The sequence below is a fragment of the Apiospora kogelbergensis genome (genome assembly GCF_038363985.1).
Source record: "Apiospora kogelbergensis strain CBS 113332 chromosome Unknown utg000012l_segment0_segment0, whole genome shotgun sequence".
In the NCBI taxonomy this organism is placed as follows: domain Eukaryota; kingdom Fungi; phylum Ascomycota; class Sordariomycetes; order Amphisphaeriales; family Apiosporaceae; genus Apiospora; species Apiospora kogelbergensis.
The window spans coordinates 1-14,399 of record NW_027117429.1 but is presented as its reverse complement, the minus strand read 5'-3'; the positions used below and the strand labels follow the sequence as shown (position 1 = coordinate 14,399).

At 52.2% G+C, this 14,399-nt stretch overlaps 3 protein-coding genes across 3 annotated transcripts; 2 read left to right on the top strand and 1 right to left on the bottom strand.

The window, feature by feature from the left end:
* Positions 1 to 1,130: 1,130 nt before the first annotated feature.
* PG998_014488 (uncharacterized protein) lies at positions 1,131 to 2,081 on the bottom strand (the record flags this gene model as incomplete). The annotated part of the gene is made up of 2 exons (XM_066881304.1): positions 1,131 to 1,574; positions 1,626 to 2,081. The coding sequence occupies 2 exons, from the start codon at positions 2,079 to 2,081 to the stop codon at positions 1,131 to 1,133; spliced, it is 900 nt and encodes a 299-aa protein (XP_066723435.1).
* A 4,462-nt stretch (positions 2,082 to 6,543) lies between these two features.
* Positions 6,544 to 7,310, top strand: PG998_014487 (uncharacterized protein; the record flags this gene model as incomplete). Its single annotated transcript, XM_066881303.1, has 2 exons — positions 6,544 to 6,850; positions 6,904 to 7,310. The coding sequence occupies 2 exons, from the start codon at positions 6,544 to 6,546 to the stop codon at positions 7,308 to 7,310; spliced, it is 714 nt and encodes a 237-aa protein (XP_066723434.1).
* Positions 7,311 to 8,735: 1,425 nt separating this feature from the next.
* Positions 8,736 to 11,233, top strand: PG998_014486 (uncharacterized protein; the record flags this gene model as incomplete). The annotated part of the gene is made up of 6 exons (XM_066881302.1): positions 8,736 to 8,758; positions 8,887 to 9,098; positions 9,145 to 9,805; positions 10,233 to 10,378; positions 10,423 to 10,802; positions 10,865 to 11,233. The coding sequence occupies 6 exons, from the start codon at positions 8,736 to 8,738 to the stop codon at positions 11,231 to 11,233; spliced, it is 1,791 nt and encodes a 596-aa protein (XP_066723433.1).
* Between the last annotated feature and the right edge of the window lie 3,166 nt (positions 11,234 to 14,399).

Below are 14,399 nucleotides of genomic sequence, written 5' to 3'. Positions count from 1 at the left end.
GAGCGGGTACATAATATGTTGTCTCTCAAGCTCTAAGCGCACTTCCTACATGCAGTCGTAGTTCACAGACGAATAAAATGTTTCCTCTCCGGTAGTTCCCCCATTGATACCGTCGATGAAGTGCGTAATGGACGGAAGTGTGCACGCAGCACAGCCATCTTCTCCTGTGGCTGACGAGAGCAGCCACCCCCTTAACCCGCTTCTACCACTGTGCAATATTCATGCTCTTTTGGCACCCGAGCCGAACAACCATAGCTTCCATACAATGGTCACAGTCACAACAATCTACCTTCAATACAGGTATTAGACCTTCATTTTCTATATTCTAACCGCAATTTTACTGCCAAGGCCGCGAGGTTTCTTTCCCGTGCTCTGTAGGATGTCTCAGTGCCAGCTTGCCGAGATCTCTATCCACTGCGGTTTTGCATGCAGTTTTACATGAGCTTACGGTCAAGGCCACGATACATCACGCAGAGGCCTGTTGTCCTGTTAGCTAAAAGAGTATCTTACGAGGCGGGTAATTGTAATATCTTCAATCCCAAGATGGCTGTTCTGTGTTGTGGAAATCCAAACAGACTCTGGATTGATTCCCAGAAAACCTTGGAACTGCCTCCAGTTTGATGACTACATAGACTCAGTGGAATATTTGGTGTGTATGCGCCTGTCATGCTCCAACATCTAATGCTTTGGGCCATACCTGCTATAGCCCTCTTCATACGACTCCTTAACAGCGTGATCATCTTGCCAGCGTTATTGAAAAGACGCACTGTCTCAGCCATAGATGAAGGAGCTGTTAGTAAGTCAGTGGCCAAATACGACAGCCTTGGGAACTGGAAACGGCCGATAAAAGATTGCGAGATGAAGCGACTCATCGTGGCTTTGCATAACTACATAACAAAAGCGGGAAAGTTCGTAAAGATGGGCTAGAAAAGAAACATTAGGTGCCTCCCTAAGCTGATCCTCTCGTATCGGAAGGTATACGTAAGCCGCTAGCTTGCAGATGCGATTAACGGATTGAAGATAAAACAGAATTCATCTGTTCTCGCTGCGAGTAGACTCTGCAGGCGACAAGTCAGAATTCAACCCGACTTGGGAAAACCCTCACAATTGGCGGCAATCCGAGCACCCGTTCACGTAGCTGTTGAGCCCTTAGTTCTAAATCCTCTTCTGTTGGGAGCCCGTTCCTGAAAGCTTCGCAGCGGGACAGCAGTGGAAGCATATTGCTCAAGCCACTGGCTTTGCGAAAAGGAACCCTCGGGAACTCCAACTACTATACCCAGCAACTGAAGGCTTTTATAGGGATTCCCGGCCGGGGGTGGATAAGTTTGAGACAACAGCTCATCTTCCTGGCCTCCAGCCATCTGGAAGAGACGGCGAAGCAAGGCCACTTGGTAGAGCCTGGCCTTTTGCCCTTCTTTATCCAGGGTGTCTGGCTTGTCAATAAATAACACTTGGCATTGTCCAACAATGCGCTCAGCCGTAATTACACGGACGAAATCTGTTGCCTCTTCTAAATACAAGCAAGCCTGGATCAGGAGTTGCGCAAACAATTCCTGTATTCCTGAAGATGACCGCTATCACTGGTGAGCTGTTTGATCAACTGTAGGCCTCGGGGCCAGACTTACCTTGATGTCGCTGACCAAAATACTACTCTCGAGTTGAAGCTGAACTTGCGAAAACCCCGGGTCGCTTCGGTAGATCGGTGCTAATTGTCTGCCGTACTTCTCAATGCCCCAAATAGCATTGGTCCGGAAGCTGTGTAGTGCTTTTGTCTTCACTCCTAATTCTCCCTGGATGGAGGCGAAAGTTACTAGCGGCTTCGCTACCGCGGCGTCTTGGTCCTCCCATTGAATTTGGACAGATCCTTCGCGAAATACATCCGCAGCTTCAGTCGTTACAGCCAGCTTGCAGAAGCGAAAGTTTGCTGTAAATCCTATGAAATGAACGCCATGGCGGCTCCCAAATGTCTCTTTGAGCGATGACACTTCGTTGGTAGGGTAATAGCAAGGTTGCCAGACTGGTTGGGGACCTTCGAGTGACGAACTTTCTAGCGTAGAGATCCGACTCGATGCCTGCTCCATAATGCCCAGCAATATGGGAGGGCGGGAGTGGGATGAATGTGTAACTAGTGAGAAACACAAAGGATGCAAGAGAGTGCGCTGCCGCTATATCAACTTGCGGTCGAAGCTTAGACGACTTCAGGGAAACATAACACAAATTGTTGAATAACGCAAGTGGCTGGAAAGACAGAAACTGCTGTAGATAGTAATGATGCTTTAAGCGGGTCTCATTTTCTTTCACACATGACAGATTCCGGCTGAACCGGTCGTAAAATGCGGGGTAATGTCCCAACACATTAGCCGGATATAGGCGAGACATGATCCTATATTGTCACAGAGCAAGTATATAGGCAACCAAACAAAAAACCCCGGAAAGCTACAACTTGGCGGAAATTGGCAGCAGTCAAAGAGCCCGTTCGTATAAGGTCGAAGACACTTCACCGTCAGGGTCGTCGTTATGGAGCCCGCTATTACCGGTTGAACCTGTTTAGTTAAGAGTTCCGGCCTGCGTAGGTCAGGTACTTTCTGAGTGGGCCAGAATAGTGGGTTCCTTAACTAGCTGAAAGTTTCTCATTCAGTTCTACACTGGACCGTTTCATTGCTGAAGGATGTGTGGTATTGTAGAGCCACTGGCGGTCTTTCGCTGCCTAGACGTGAACCATTCAATGGCCCTTTTAAACGCGCATACGGTCTGCGAGTGTCGCGCGAAGAAATGCATCTGAAGAAATCCGAATTAGGACTATCGAATACTACCCATCCTTCTTCTTTTAACATTTCTAATTGGGATGTCTGGACGGCTGCATCGCGATCCGTCTGTCGCCTTTTCTCGACGAGTGATAGGAAGTCAAGGTGTGCAGTCATGAAGCATAAATCTTCGGTGGTCAAGGAGGTTCGAATAAGGTCTGCTTGGGGAGAGGTGCTGCTGGTGTATTCCAATACAATAGATGCTTTTTTGGATTCGAGTAGTCGATCAAACACGTATGCACCAGGCTGTGTACTCATCTGATATCCTTCGTCCGGCAATATCTCCAGGAAAGGTTTGAATGCATGCGAAGTCGCCCATGCAATTCTGCAGGCATCTAGACTGGCTCAGGAACGGGACAGTCAGTAGCGCACCGAAACCATCCAGCGTCTAAATTGGCGAGCCAGAACCAGCACCGAAAGGAGGGCTGTTCACGCGCGGGGGCGGATGCGCTGCTAGAGCAGTTCGGGGGTGGGGAGCAGCCAATCCAGAACTTGATCCTAGCCCCGGTCGACCTCGTTCTGCTGACCTGGCTCCGAATGGAGGACTGTAGGACGTAGAATGCCTCTGAGCCAGAATCTACGCTAGGACACGGTGGTACGTCCCGCACGTAGAGTCCGGACTGACGGCAGCTGCAGATGAGCCGCTTGCTCACGAATAGGCCAAAGATCCGAAATCACATGCTGTCGGCCGCCTTCGGTGCAGGCTCACTTCGACCCTCCGCCATGTCTGCTCCCAGTCAGATGCTGCTAATAGGCTCTTGCATGGCTATGCCTCACAAGTCGTGCTTCGTCCAGAACTTCGCCTCTCCCCAGGGGTGTAAGTTATGGACCAGTACTTCCCAACTGGAAAGCCCCATTACAGTACCGCACGAATTTGGCCAAACAAATACCACTTATGGGGTCGAGGCTCCGTCAGTGAGTTGCAGATTCCATTATCTTTCGTCGCCTTGCTCTCATCCACCTCTAACTTTCTGTATTCACCTGTTGCTTCCATCCTAAAACCCACCGTTGTTAGCGTAGATGGGTCGATGCTCACTTTCGGGTCCCTCCAATTTTTAAGTGATTGTGGGGCCGAAACAACCATTCTGGTCCGCACGACAGTAGTCTCCAATTGCACCCTTTTCGACGTGGTGTGCCGATTCGAATGGAGCGAGAATCATCCAGTAACATATAGTACTGTCTTTCTCTGCTGCATCAGCTCGAAGAGTCTCACGGGCTGTTTCCGGTCCTGACTACTGTTAGTCCTTGCTGCTGTAGGGGCGCAGAGTCGGAAGGTAGCAATGGTACTAAGCGCAACCAGCGGGCCAAGTCTAGAACCCACCGTTATTAGCGTAGAGCTGGTTCGCGAATCCGCGTCATTTGAAAACCAACTGCCCAATCCTCCTGAACTGCGCAAGAATAACTGCGCAAGAAAAACAGCAGCATTTGGGCAGCATTCCGTATTAGAGGCCATATACGACAAAGCAGGAGCGGCGAATGTCGGTTATGGCGCCACGAAAGGCGTATGTACTTTGCCGCTGAGACCAACAGTGGACAAGGGGTCTAGATCTTGGATGGAACCAGCTGCGCTCCTCGTAACTACATCATCGACTAGTTCGTAAAAAGGATCTCGCTCAGATGTAGGTCAAAACTTCATTAGGGAGACAAGGCTGATGCGACCAGCATAGGTGTCATGCATTGCTTACATAAGGCTCAAGCGATGCGATTCGGGCCAATTGGGTTGCCGGTTCACCGGGGCGTTTGGCGCGGTTCGGGAAGATAAAGCTAGAGGTGCGCGCGGTCAATCGAGAAGAAAGTGCGGACTGAAATCCGGACGCTGAACCTGAATTTTACAGTACAATGACACAAATACAGGGCTGCAGCGGGTTCTCATTACCTTCCTTTGTTCCTGTTGTTCGACTCGAGCGTGTCTTGAGGAAGAGAGGTTCTTGCGCAGTTCAGGAGGATTCGGGAGTTGGTTCTGGGAAATAATGCGGGCTAATAACGGTGGGTTCTAGACCTGGCCCGCTTGCTGAGCTAGTGCGCTAGTGCGCCATTGCTAGGCCAACAGGTCTGCAGCAACTATGAAGCCAGGACCAGAAACAGCGCGCGAGGAACTTCGAGCTTCTCGACGGATGCAGCGAAAGGAGAATACGCTGCTGGGTGATTCAGGCTCCGAGGCGACCGACGTCTATCGAATGGTACAAGCGGAGCGGGGGAAACATCAGGCTCTGTCCTGCGCACGAGAACAGGTATGGGAAGCATCACAAGCTATCCGTCGGGCGTTCATGCCTGTCTCTCAATACCACTTGAGCAGCGGTTCCGGTTATGCATCACAGTAAAGGCAAACAGAACTCAGGACCAGAAACAGCCAGTGAGACTCTTCGATCTGATGCAGCAAAAAGAGAGTATGATTTGCCACTGGAAAATTCTGGTTCTATTGCGAATACGTCGATTATACATTGGGAGACTACGGTTACGAGGCCTCTTTTGTCATGGTTCTGATCATCGCAACTCCTAGTCTCCCGTACATCTTTGGCGCGGCTTAGTCAGTCGCATGCCAGTCCTTAGTTGGTTTGCCAACTTAGAATGATTCCGTTGAAAGTTATATATCATCATACCGTTTCAAGTTCTATCCTAGTCGTGGTCTAGCTTCCACCAAAGTCCACATTGCCGCAACAAGCATTAAAAACGAGTATTACCGAATTTGACTCAATTGCACACAGAGTAACAAGCCATTTTACCACGAAGGAATCGAGACGAGGGTATCATTCGGTTAGATCCCTGCACGCCTCAACAGGGCTCGTAACAACTGGAGCGAACTGTCGTATCATCAATACACCATTCCTTAGACCGGCCACCGACGAGAGGCAGCAAGTCATGGGACCCAACGCTCCCTTATAGGCTTGCCATATCGATTCATCCATTGCAAGTATTCTTGTAAAAGTTCTCGGTTCGGGGTCGAACATCGGCCATCGGGCCTGGTACCGTCTCGTTTTTCGGCAGTGTACTATGTGTTCTGGCGTCCGCAGCATTCGGCAGATGCACCGCTCGTTCTGCGGGTACCGGAACTTCCGGTGGTATCAGTCGAAGTCTCCGTGTCCTGAGCGGAGTGCCAGGAAGTGCCGTATCGGACTGCGGTCATGTTGGCGATGGTCAAGCGGATGCTACACTGTGTTGTCGGCGCGTTTAATGAGAATTGTCATTTTCGTGACTGCTCCATTATGTCGGATAAAAGCTAGCCATGGCATTTGTTGTTGTTTCAAGCTCTGCCTGTAATAGTCCGGCCCCACGTAGCACAGCCGCCTTCTCCTGTGGCTGACGAAAGCAGCCACTCCTTTAGCTCCGCTTCTTCCACCTCCAAGCTTCAGCGCTTTTTGCACTTGGGCCGAGCGACAATAACTTCCATGCGATGGTCAATTTTGAATACAGGTAGCAAACCTTGATTTTCAAAATTCTACCAAAATATTTAACGGTTCCTCCCCATAATATGTAGAACGTCTCCGTTTTTCAACCGCATGGCGGCACTGCATTACCAAGACCTTGTCGTACCGTAGGTGGCCTGTGTGGTGGGTGGTAGGTGGGGAGAGGACAGGGGCTGTACCAACTTGTGGAGTAGAAACCTATAGATGTTTCAAGAGGAAGCTGGAACCTAGCATCAGAGACATATATAAGATTCAGTGGTTCCAATGCGCCAGAATCGACCTACCTGGATATTCAGCACCTTGTGGTTATGACGAAGACCACTACTGACTTCACAATGACAGTTCCGGAATCTGTTAAAGGCATAACCATAGGCACTGAAGACATAGTCACAGGCAGTCTATGTCAAGAGAAAACAGCACTGGATGGCGCCGCTGCCACAGCAACAAATACCGAGGTTCATAAGGCGGAGCACGCAGAAAAAGTCGACTGGGAGTGCTGCGATCAATGTGAGCCTCCAGAGCTAATAACCTTTGATTGCGACGGCGACCTGATCCTAGAGGTGGGCGAAATCATATGTGAGCACAAGGGCGATGCAGCCGGCGGGACGTCGGTTTGCCACCCGCGTCGCGCGGACTTTCCAAGTGTGTTCAAGAACATTGTGCCGAGCATCCCCTGTGTTCAAACGGATGTTTAGTGGTGGGTTCGCTGAGTCCCAAACGCGGGAGAACGGCAGACAATGGGCAGTCGAGCTACCCGACGATGACCATGAGGCGTTCGCCGTGTTTTGCCACATCATTCATGGTAATTTTGAAGAAGGTTCCATCGAGCGCCGAGGAAATTGACCTTGACCTCCTCTACCAAATCACCGTCTTGAGCGACAAATACGACCTAGTCCGTTGGCTGAGGCCGTGGGCCAGCCAGTGGAGAATATTTCTCATTGATGGATACTGCAAGTGGTCAAAATCAGATGAAAAGATCGAAAAGGGCCTCTGGATAGCTTGGGAATTGGGCGATTACGACCTCGTGTGCAAATTCGCTACCGACATAGCATACTACAGTCGTTCTAACACAAATGGCGATCTCGTAAAGGGAGGAGACTAAGGAAGGCGAGGCATGTCGTCTCAGATTCCAAGAAGTAATGCCGCCAGCTGATCTGAAAGGTAAGGGAGAGCCCCTTAGTTGTTCGAAGAAAGGCTCCTAACTTGTTCTTCAGAAGTAGTGGCGTCAATACGACTTCACTGGATCAAAACCTTTCTGGATCATCTTCATGATGCTGTGCAAGCGCTCATAGAGAAAAGACCGGGCGTCCTGAGCTGTATCCGCCCCAAGGTCGGCCAGGTTAATCGGTGCGAGGCTAATATGCTAGGCACCATCATACGAGGATTGCACGAATCGTGCCTGTGGCCCATCCCCAAGGAAGAGAATCGTATAATGCTGGCGCCTGCTATAGGCATGAGGCAATTGCTCGTTACTTTGGAATCCCATGTGGAGCCTTTTCGAGGTCATGATTGTGGTGCAAGCTTCAGTAACGGTATCCTGTGTGGGATTGCGAGAAGTGTAAAGCCTCAATTCAACAACACACATATGCAACACTGTGTGACTCAGTCATCGAGAAGTGGGCTAAAATAAACGACATTAAACCACGTTTTTGGAAGAGGCTTGTGTGTATGTTTGATGTATGTTGTAGGATGTCCATTGCTGCATAAGGTAAAGCTCGAGTTGATGGATGTCTACTGGCTGGGTGAACTGTGTATCGCGTGTATCGTGGTCTAGAGAGGCGACATCGAAACTTTGACGATGTTGCTTTCATGCATTGAATCTACCTACCGTGAATGTGGCGGAGGAGAGGCTCAATAGGCTTTTCGAACCTGGCGCGTTTGGGAGAGAGCTTATTAGTAATCACGCAAAGAAGCCAAGCGAAGTTTTTCTGCTGCCGTTCGAGCAGAGACAGTGCATGAACTGGGTTTGGGGTGCACCGGCTAGCAGTGACAGATGTCTTACGTACATGGCGTTAGGTGAATAGTGAAAGGAAATGAAGCCTTATAGAGTTGTACTCGGCCGCACATACACATACACATACATTTCAAAATGTCAAAAAACACAGCCGGAGGCATGCTGGAACGATCTGGCTAGACTGACGAACAACTGACCTATTGTCAATCCACGTTTTTTTGATTTTTTTGAATCAAGTTTATTGTCCGTATGCAGCTACCTAGCTATGACAGACACTATGACAAACCTAGCCCTGAAGAGGGCTTACTCCTTTAAACCCAGGAGAGTAAAATCCGGGAAATTCCATCGCTCAACTTGCTGCCCATGCACAGCCTGTTCGTTGTAGTTAGCAAAGGGAAGCTTTGTTTCCCGTAGGAACGAGATCAGAGCTCAAAACCCAATCCACCTCCTTTTCTTCTTTGCATCGAGGGTACCTTCCTAATTCAGTAATTTCTACCACTATCACGGGCGCTTTCCAGCCTCACCAGCGACGGTGATGCCGCCAGTTCGTAACAGAGCTGCTCGGTCGTCACCATGGCCGACAACTCCAAGAAGGAGTACGCGGTCACGAACACCAGACCATTTAATAGACGAAGGCCCAACCATCGTCGTCCGTGCGGACTGCAGCAACGTGCCCACACCTAGCCCCACCGAACCGCCCAGAAAAGAACACGATCGAAGACAGACCCGCCCAACAGAAGGCCAAAGCATGCCATCTGCTTCCAGCCCTCCGGCTCGTAGAAGAGGCCAAGGAGTCCTACTCTGGCTTTGATTACACCGCGGCGACCCAGAACTTGGAAGCACTGGCCACAGACAAGACGCCGGACCCACAAAGCCCCAACATAACACCCGACTGCTGCAACGCGCTCAAGAACTTGCCAACCTCCGAAAAAGGAGGTACACGAGCTAAAGGAGCTGCTGATCTTGACTGCCAAATCAACAGGCCCAACCCAAAAGGGGAATACCTACAGCGAAGTCCTCAATAAGGGACAAGCTACAACCAAAACCCCCAACACGCCTCTGTACCTGGACAACAGAAAGAAAACGACCGAAAGTGAGCACACTCTTGTTCTTCTCAAAGACAAAGACCAAGCACTTCCTCGCTTCGACCCCGTGCTGATTCGGGACCGGATCAACGCCAGACTCCAGTGCAATGCAATCAAGGGCGTACACGCCTCCCCGAAAGGGAACGTCGTCCTGACCTCGCTCTCTCACGGCCTCGCAACTGCTGCAAGAGCAACAGAGATGGCAAGAGGTCTTCAGGGCTGGCCGATCACGGCAGCCGAAAGGCCAGATACCTGGCCTAAGCTGGTGGCCCACTTCGTCCCGACATCGCTAAGTCCGACCTCCTTCGCCGAGGAGGTGAAGCGGTTCAACGACATCGAAATTCAGGGGAATGTCCGATGGTTGTCCAAACCGGAAGGCAAAGCTCACTCGTCCATGGTCTTCGCCGTCCAGGAGGGAGACGGAACCGAATGCCTGAAGAACGGAATCTGGATCCAAGGCCAGCACCTCCAGGTCGTCCGCTTCAAGTCATTCACACCAAAGACACAGTGCCGCAGATGCCTAAAGCTGGGCCACGACCCTGTGCTTTGTAGGGGACGGTACGTGTGCGGCTACTGCGCTGGGGAAACATCCGACCAAGGAGCACAGCTGCAAGGACTGCAATAGCAAGGTCCCTTGCACACACGCGCCTGCAAAATGCGCCAATTGCAGCCAGACTGGACACACGGCCTTTGACAAAGAGAAGTGCGAAGGGTACAAAGCGCTATGCTAGAGGCGATCTCGCTGGTACAGCACAACCTGAATCGGGGGCTTCATAGCTTGCAATCCCTATTCCAGATTGCCCTCGAGCACCAATCACACATCCTCTGCCGTCAAGAACCCTATCTTTTCCAAGACAAGGGTCCTCAGGGAAGCGGCCTGCACAGCTGTATCTCCCATCCGTCGTTCCGACCGCTCGTACCACAAGAGTCCACGGACCTTTCTAGCATACAGAATCGCCCCAGAGTCATGACTTACATCCGAAAGTCCTTCCCCTGAAGTGAACCCCCGGTTCGACCTCGTTTCCGATCCCTACATGCAGGTCCTGGAGGTCATCACGCCCATAGAGAACTTCTACATCGTGAACATCTACAACCAGGCCGATGAGAAGGGTTCCTTGACAGTACAGAGAGGTTCTCGATCTCCACTTGCCCATCACGCCTGCACTAATCAGTAGGCGATCTCAACCTCCACCACCCATGGTGGAACCCGTTGGCTAAAAGCTCCCCACTCGCCGAGCGTCTTACATGTCATCTCCAGTCGGTCCAGGCCACACTACTTATCGATCATGCTGCCATAGAGTCGCATGGTGGGACATTCCACAGGCCGAACTCGAAGAGAACGTCGGTGATAGACCTGGCCTTCTCCATCGGCTTCCGGTGCCTCCACTGGCAGGACTGGTCGTACCTCCCAGGTACGGGATCTGACCACGAGGCCGTCAGCCTCGAGCGTCCTCCCAGCATACCAGACAGCAAGACCGCTTCGCCCCAGTTCTGCACCAAAGGCCGACTGGGAAAGGTTTCGAAGACAACTCAGGGAGGCTGCTGTCTCTCTCGAGTCCACCATAGATGCTTTAGCCGATCGAGGCGCTTCAGAGCGTCACTTTATCGCTTCAACAGTCCATCGAAGAAGCCACAAATGGGTCGATCCCAGTGAAGCGACCATGCGACAGGTCCAAAGCCTGGTGGTGCCCAGACCTAACCGTCCAGCGGATGCGTTATCATCGAGCCTTCCGACGATACAAGGGATCCAGCCGGGATATGGAAACAGCTTGCAAGGAGGCTAGGAACAGCTACTTCCAGGCTATCGACCGGGCCAAAACAGACCACTGGTTTACGTTTCTGGCGGAGGCCAATGGCAAGGAGATATTCACTGCGTATAGTTACACCAAAACTAAGAACAGACCCATTCATACTCGCGCTACGCTACGAGGTGAGCGGGAAAGAAGAGATCGTCAACTCGTTCTCCGGAAAAATGCGAGGCCCTAGTCTCCACCCTGTTCAAGGGAATACAGCAGTCGGATCACCCTCCATCGCCACGAACACTACCTCCACTGCCGCATCCATCACCTGCCGGCCCCAGAAGCCGGGCTCGATCTACCCTAACAGCAAAGGCGATTGGCAATGGCCTACCCTAGCAGCGATCGAGATCGAAAAGGCTATTCCGCAGAAGGATTCAGCCCCAGGGGGAGGATCGCATCAACTGGCGGATCATCCGCGAGGCGTACGCGGCCATCCCGCACGTGTTCTATAAAGCCTACAAAGCCTTGTTCCACAGCGGCTACCACCCTGCAGCGTGGAAGACCGCGATCGGGGTCGTCTTGCCGAAGCGTAACAAGCCCGACTATTCCAGAGCAAAGGCCTACCGGCCCATCTCGCTCCTCCCTTGTCTAAGCAAACTCCTCGAAAAGCTTTTTGTCAATCGGCTAGCGTACTTGGCAAACGTCGAGCCGGACCTTCTAGAGAGCTCGCAGATCGGCGGCAGGAAACAGCGTTCGGCCATGGACGCTGCCCTACTCTTACAACACCACATCGAGCGGCGCCTCCAGGGAAAAGAGGATCACCACCGTGATCTTCCTCGACATACTGGGCGCATTCGACTTGGGTCCAACCGGAAAAGCTGGTCCAGGCCCTCCGGAAGCTCCATCTGCCCGACGAGCTGAGCCGTTGGGCCACTCACTCTGCGGGCGCAAAATCAGACTGCTGTTCAACGGCCAGCTTTCCAAATCCTACGCAGTTTTCGGGGCTGCCACAGGGTTCCCCTGTTTCCCCGATCCTCTTCTTGCTGTATGTCCGCTTTGTCAGCGCACAGAATGGCACGCTGCAGCTGTCGTACATGGACGACTTTGCCCTCGCAGCAAGCTCGACGTCGGAAAAGAAGAACTGCCGGATGCTTCATGACGCCCTGAGAGAACTGTTCGACAAGGCCGACAAGGCGGGCGCGACCTTCGAAGTGGAAAAAAACAGAGCTGATTCACTTCCACCGTGGCAGAAAACCCTGCTGGACACCATAACGATCCAGGACGCCGAGGTGATACCCAAGCCCGTGGTTCGCTGGCTCGGCATCTGGTTCGATTCTGGGCTGACGTTTCGGACCCACGTGGGAAAGCGACTGACCCTAGCCAACGGAGCTCTCCAAGGCATCCAGCGCATCGCCCGCCAGCGAAGAGGGCTCGGGCTGAATGCCCTGCGCCAGTTATACGTGGCCTAGGTGAAGCTCGGTGGCTGACTATGGATCCCTGCTCTGGTTCGGACGAAGAGGCTGCCAGTCCCTGTGAGGGGCAGTACCAGAAGCTCCAGAACCAAGCACTGGCCACGATCGTGGGAGCTTTCCCCAGGTCACCGACCAAAGCACTGGAGGTCGAAGCGCCCTCCTCCCGCCGGAATGCAGGCACATGAAGCTCGCATACCAGTATGCACTTCGCTTCATCAAGCTTTACCACAACCACCCCGTCAAACAAGGCTTTACCAACGGTACCACGAAACCAACCCGCTCTGGGGAACTACAACCACGGCCCTTCAACCCTCAACGCCCTTCCTCACACAACTTCAGTCCCTCATTTTCTTGCTGATGAGTCTCCGAAGTCACAGAACATAGAGAGGACGGACCAATCTTCGGTTCCCGCCATGGTATAGCCCGCTCCTACGCCCGGTTATTCTCAGCGTAGGGAAAGAGGAGGCAGCGAAGAGACATCGTAAACTCCTCCGAACGATCCCACAGCACACAGCCATCATCTACACGGACGGCTCCTTCGACACCCGAGAGGACACGACGAGGGCTGCAGCGGGCCTTTGTTCCCTCACTCCGCACACGAGAGCAGCCAAATGCTACTCCTGGATTCTGGGCCCAGGCCTCCGGATTGCGGACGCATGCGCTCACATGCATACACACAAAGCCCTGCGAATTGCCTGATCATGGAACACTCCCTGCTATATCTTTACCGACAGCCAGGTCGCGCTCCGGCAGACGCAAGGAACTAGCTATCTGGCCAGGCAAGTGAACAGCATTGCAGAATCTCTCCAACATCCTGTCCAGCTCCATTGGTGCCCGGCGCACTGTGGGACCTCGAAGAACAGAATGAAGACCATGGCCGACGTGCCCACTGGGCCTGGGGAAGCAGTACCGATTGTTGACTAGAAAGACGCCAAAGTTTGCAATGAAGCCCTTCGACTACTCTGGATTTCTCGGAGTGTCACCCGCGTATATCCAGCTACGCACAGGCATAGGACACATAGCAACCTACCTACGTCTCATAGGGAAAACCGACTCAGACGTCTGTAGGTATTGCGCCAGAACGAGGCAGACTGACAACGCATCTCCTCCTCTACTGTCGGCACTTCAGCAGGCAGCGACAGCATTTACAGAGGCAGCCCATGGGGCTCCCTCTCATGACTAGCGTTCTTTTCACTACCATGCGTGGAAAGAGGGCTCTGCTCTCGTTTCTACGGGAAACAAAGCTTCCTTGCTAAGTTCACCGAGCAGGCTGTGCATGGACAGCAAGTTGAGCGATGGAATTTCGGATTCTACTCTCCTGGCTTGAAAGGAGTAAGCCTCATCAGGGCCAGGTTTATCATAATGTCTGTCATAACTAGATAGCTGCATACGGACAATAAACTTGATCCAAAAGATATTCTGGATACCTAGGAGGGCTCCACTGGCTAGTGTCAGTCGCTTTTCTACGTAGACCCGAAACGACAGTCCCGAACCGAACCAGATGCCAAGCCAGCGGAACATGGGCTTGGGTCTGACGTTGACGCCCTGGACAGATATGGTGTCCAGAAGCGGTCGCTTGGCACGGTGGAGGTGGATAAGCTCTGTTTTTCTTGTAGAAAGGCTTCACTGACTTGTGACCAACAAGTCCGTGCTCGGAGTATTTTCTATTGAGGTGAGGATGGAAAGTTCCTCTCAAGTACCGAATGGGAAAACCTCTCTAGAAGCCAATTGTTCTGGCCCAGTGGGTAACTGGCCCACACAGGCCGGAACCCTAAACAGTTCGACGCGTAACAATACCTTGCATTCATCTTTTATCAGAGCACCGCGGAGTGATTCCTTCTGCTTCTCGGCCTGTCAGATTGGCAACTCCCCACCTGCATGCCCTCTACTCAGCGATTCTAGGTCCAGCTCCTCCTCTCTCCGGCGGACTAGCAGCTTGGT